The sequence below is a fragment of the Cyprinodon variegatus genome, unplaced genomic scaffold (assembly GCF_000732505.1).
Source record: "Cyprinodon variegatus isolate N-32 unplaced genomic scaffold, C_variegatus-1.0 Scaffold41, whole genome shotgun sequence".
Classification (NCBI taxonomy): Eukaryota; Metazoa; Chordata; class Actinopteri; order Cyprinodontiformes; family Cyprinodontidae; genus Cyprinodon; species Cyprinodon variegatus.
The window spans coordinates 922,099-927,154 of NW_015150494.1; the positions used below are offsets into that span (position 1 = coordinate 922,099).

Below are 5,056 nucleotides of genomic sequence, written 5' to 3' on the forward strand. Positions count from 1 at the left end.
CACATATATATATATATATGTGCATATGTATATGTGTGTGTATACATATGTATGTGTATATATACATATTCATATGTATGTGTGTATCACTTCCAGCTAATGAGCCTCCAGAATTATATTGGGTTGCAGCTCTTTTAAAAAAATGTATCACTCTATTTTTTTTTGTATTCCAGCTCTAAGTCCTCAATCTTCAGTTGACTTAAGAGGCCAATTAGTCTCACGTCAGTACGTCTTTCCCACTCGGAGCATTCTAGGGAGCTCTGGCCCACAGCTTGAATATCATTAAGCTGCAAAGAAAAAAAATGGTTAATGCATTTCTGAGGGAAATTAGTTTTATTCTTTTTCTTTTCCCCCCTCTTGTGCGTGTTGGGTTTAATGGAATTAAAATGTAAAAGGAAGGAAAAAGTAGATTTGATAAGTTGATAGTTTGGAACCTTTTCCATCACAGAGGCGATGCAGATTACATCATCGGGGCCGCAGACTGTTCAGAAAGCAGAAGGGGAGACGGTCAGCCTGGGGTGCACCTACACCCCGGCAGCGGGGGACACAGGAGACCTGGACATAGAGTGGTCCAACGTCAGCCCTGACATGACACAGAAAGACCACCTGGTGAGTTGTTCATGCTATTTGTGTTTGGTGGATCTTTGGTGTTTATATTTTAAACCAAACAAAAGTCTGAAACTTTGCATCTCAGATCTTATCATACACAGTCACTGAAACGCACATCCATGACCCAGACCTTACCAAAAGGTTGAAGTTTTCCACAGACCCAAAGCAGGGGGATGCTTCCATCACCATCTCAGCTCTGACAGCTTCAGACACGGGAACCTACCAGTGTAAAGTCAAAAAGGCACCGGGCGTGGACATGAGAAAAGTCACACTGGTTGTTCAAGGTAAGGTGGAACTTCTGCTTTTTACCGGTTCTACCTGTTTATTATCACAAAGTTCCCTTTCATTGTCTACCTGTCCCTGTCATTCACCTGGAATGTCTGCGCTCCTACTTCTCTCACGCTTTATTTAGCTTTAGGTGGGAACCTCACACTTCTCAAAACCTCCTGAATGAAATCAGAATATTTTATTTATTTAAACATGTTGGCAAAGAGCAAATATGACATCACACATTTAAACACAGCAATTATCTTTTCAGAATTTCAAAAATAAGAAAAATCTTTCAACATTGTTCAATAGTGAGAGTTCTGGTTACATAATTTCATACAGTAGAAGCCATTCAAAGTTTCGCCACTTTCCTTGATGGGCCCTCGGCAGGTCCCTTACAATTCATTCATTCATCAATCAATCTTTGCACTAAAATATTCTTTCTGTCATGATTTGTGGACATTAAGATCTAAAGAGAAACGCCTTCTCCTGTCAGATCCTGTAATTCAGTGAAAGGGTGGAGTCGGAGTAAAAAGAAAATATGCCCGCCCAGCAGAGGGGCAGTGCTGGAAGTTGGAGGGGATTTTGCTGCTGGGAGTAGGCTACCAGTCTTTGACTGGGAAGGGCCATTTTGAATGCCTGCTACTGTAAATACCTTTGGCAATTCATTAGAGATGGACTGATACAGTTTTACTTTCTTTAAGGCCGATACTGATTATTTATAAATCAGTTCAACCGATCATACATTTTTTGTTCTCATTCTTGGGCTGGATATTCCTTTTTATTTCTCTATTTACATCATAAAAATTGACACAATGATAACAAATGTTTCACGAATCTCAATTAAAGCCACAATGTGTAATTTTCAGCAACATTTAATGGTCAGACTGCAGCGACATGAACCACCCCCTCACACTGTCTTTCACCTTAAACAATTCAGAGGCCGTCATGGTAAAAAAAAATGGCTTCCGAAACGTGACTCTACCTATATTATCAAGAGATAACGAAATTCATTTGCATTCAATCGCAGCATCAAGCTTTTTGAAAAGCAGTTTTTATTTAGCCGTAGAAGGACTGTTTCCTATCCTACTTCCAACTGCTGCTTCTTTTATCCCGCTCACTCCGGCCGCAGGCTCCTCTGATTCCCAGCAGTTAGCCTCTGGATGCTAGCCTTGGCCTGCCATCGTCTCGTTCTTCTCCGTCTCCCTGGTGGCTCCTCTAACGTCGCACCGTCCTCCTCACAATAAGCCACAGCCTATCTCCCCTGCCTTCAGACCTCCCTCCACCCTGTGGACTAATCTGATCTTCCTCTGTTCACCTTCAACCCTCTGCAGTTAGCCTCTAGTTAGCTCGGGCCAGCTGAACCCTCTTCCGGGCCATTAGCGCCGTTTCCCAGCAGGCCTCTCGATCTGCCGCTGTGCTCCTCAGCCGTCTTTCTGATCTAGTGATCTAGTGATCAGTGATTCCCCGCTGCTTCTGCATTAGCTCAGCAGGAATGCTGTGTCCCCTTACCTCTGTTGTCCAGGTGATTGGTCCACCTGTTTTCAGCATTATGATCAAAACAAACATGGACCGAGGGCAGGAGAAAGATATGCGTCCGGTCAGAAAAAAACTAACAAAAACACAACAACTGACACTTGAAGTTTGCCGTCTTCAACAACCAGGTTGTTACTGATAATGGCCGATGTAAGTATAGTGAATTTTATAAATAGTATTTTATTAGTCTGTATAGGACAGCATATAGGCCTATTACAGTCCCATTCGGGTGTAATAGTGATCTCTATGGTCACTAGTTTGTCGTAGATGTCTTCCTCCACAAATGCGAACCCACTGCTATGTAATAATAAATAGCAATTTCTAAGGCAAGGCAAACATAAAGATTGAGACTCTCAGTTTATAGATGGTAATAAATAACATACATATAGATTATATATACCATTTATGCCAGTAAATCCTTGTAGTTATAACACACTGTACCTTTAAAACATAAACTAAACTTTAATTAACAGTTTAAAATGCTTCCAAATGGAGGGTGCAATGTGTGTACTTCATGTTATCTTAAGACATGGCTGCTCAATGTGCTAATTATGTGGAGAATGCATGCAGGTATCATCTGATGTAGGAATAAAAAATAAAATAAATCTCAGCTAAAACCATCTGAGGTGTCTCTATATTTATTACTTGTTTCAGTTTTTGTACTCATTCCCGGTTTTGCGTAGGGAAGCCATTCCAGCGTAGAGATAGACAGATATCTTTGTTCAACGCTAACAGGTTTTTTCTTGCATCAGTCGATACTTTCATGCATTTACAGATGGATTGGCGCATTTAGCAGGAATGCAAACGCCACTCCCTCCATCTTCTATCCATTGTTAACACTTCTTTTTGTTTGTGGATAAATTTAAACTTAGACTTACTTGAATCACATTTGTTTTCCATCTGTCCATTTTTATCACGTTAATGGAGAAATAAAAAGGAATATAAGCTTCGATATGGCCCCAAAAAATCCGGGATACGTTGACTGATTTCAAAATAATCTGTATTAATCTCTATAACTGTTTTCCTTGACGTTCTGATTCTATAATAATAGACTTATTCGTCTTTTGTTGATTGACAGAAACTGGAATTTTATCACTAATATTAATTAGAAAACCACCATATAATGGGTAAATGTTTTATCAATTATTGTTTCACCATGATTAGTTAATGTATTAATGGTATTTTTAGACTCCTCGGTTTCTTCATGGCTATTTCAGTTTAATAGATTGATGCTGAAGTCGCCATTAATAAACAGGATCTTATTATTTACATTTTCCCCCATCCAAATTTAAGGCCTGGTCTTGCATATATACGGCTAACAAGTATATATCTTTAGTTTTTCTCCTTCTTACTACCACAGAAACACTGAAGATGTTGTATTCTTTGACATTGCCTCAACATTCCCATTCTTCATATCCACTGAATTTGTCAACATTCTCTGAAAAACACAGAACAAAGCTGAAGAAGCTGCAATGTACATTTGTATTCGGTCGCCTTTACCTCAGAATCCCTAAATAAAATCCTGTGGAACATGTTGCACTCAGACAGTAGATGAGGTGCAGCTTTTTGTGATTTACTCAGAATAAAAACGCTCCCAGAGTTTCTTTTAGACAACAGTACAGCATCATGAAGACAGAGGAAGGCAACAGCCAGTGCAAAAAGGGATACTGCTAAACTATTCTTAAAATAAGTATTTGATTTGAGTAGCTAAGCAAAATTTTAATTAAAAACCTTTTTAAAAACTTCTCCATTACCTTATTTTAATTGCATTATATATCAAAAATCATGTTGAAGGGGCCAAATTAAGCAAACTGGGATATAGAACAACATCTAAAGGGAAGAACATCTATCAGATCATATTTAGTTTGTTGATGGTAGAACGATCATCCAAGATTAAAATCATCATTGAAAACTACAAATTAGACACTGCATCAAAGATATCCCCAATGGTAATCCAGACCCCCCCATCCAGTATTCAGGAAATGTCTCACGCCTGGCAGTAGTAGCAGGGCATCAAAATCCTTTAGGGTTATTAGAGAGGCTCAGGCACCCCAGTTGGAAGGGTTGAGAAAGGGCTGGGAGAACGATTTCGATACTCAAATTTTTTGGGAGAAGCTTTTGGCCTCTTGGTACATCCGTTCAAGGGAAACACATGCACAGAAGATTCAGTACAAAATACTTACTAGAAAGTTTTGGACCCTCAGTAAATTAGTCGAGCTAATAGTGTTACGGCTACTCTTGCATCAAAATAGTTTCCCAAAAAATTAAAAACTGCCAGAGTAGTCTTAGGAGGAGGTTTTTTCGACTCACAAAACAAAAAGCACTCGTTTTTCTTGTTTCAAAAAAGGGCTGTTTTCTTTACTTATAAAAAATAACAGAAATATTCTCAGAGTTGACTTACAAAAAATTTAAATATAAAGTTAAGTGATGTGTGTGTGTGAAAAAACTGTTGCACTCCTCACTCCTTCAAACAAACAATCAGATCCACCTCATCAGCTGCTTCTACTTGTTAATCTCAGCAGGAGGCGGACTGACAAGGAAGAGGGTCAAAGCAAAACCAATACGGTAAATAAACAAATAAACAATAGCTCTACCATTCACACAACCTTAGATCTTTAACATTAATAATTTTGCAAAAAATTAA

General features: G+C 38.9%; 1 protein-coding gene across 2 annotated transcripts in view; it reads left to right on the plus strand.

The window, feature by feature from the left end:
* LOC107081785 (coxsackievirus and adenovirus receptor homolog) overlaps positions 1 to 5,056 on the plus strand; it is a 33,444-nt gene that overhangs the window by 24,207 nt on the left and 4,181 nt on the right. For both annotated transcript variants that reach the window (XM_015370031.1, XM_015370030.1), the window contains exons 3-4: positions 449 to 609; positions 695 to 893. In XM_015370031.1, coding sequence (XP_015225517.1) covers positions 449 to 609; positions 695 to 893 — 360 coding nt within the window. The remainder of the gene's footprint in view (positions 1 to 448; positions 610 to 694; positions 894 to 5,056) is intronic.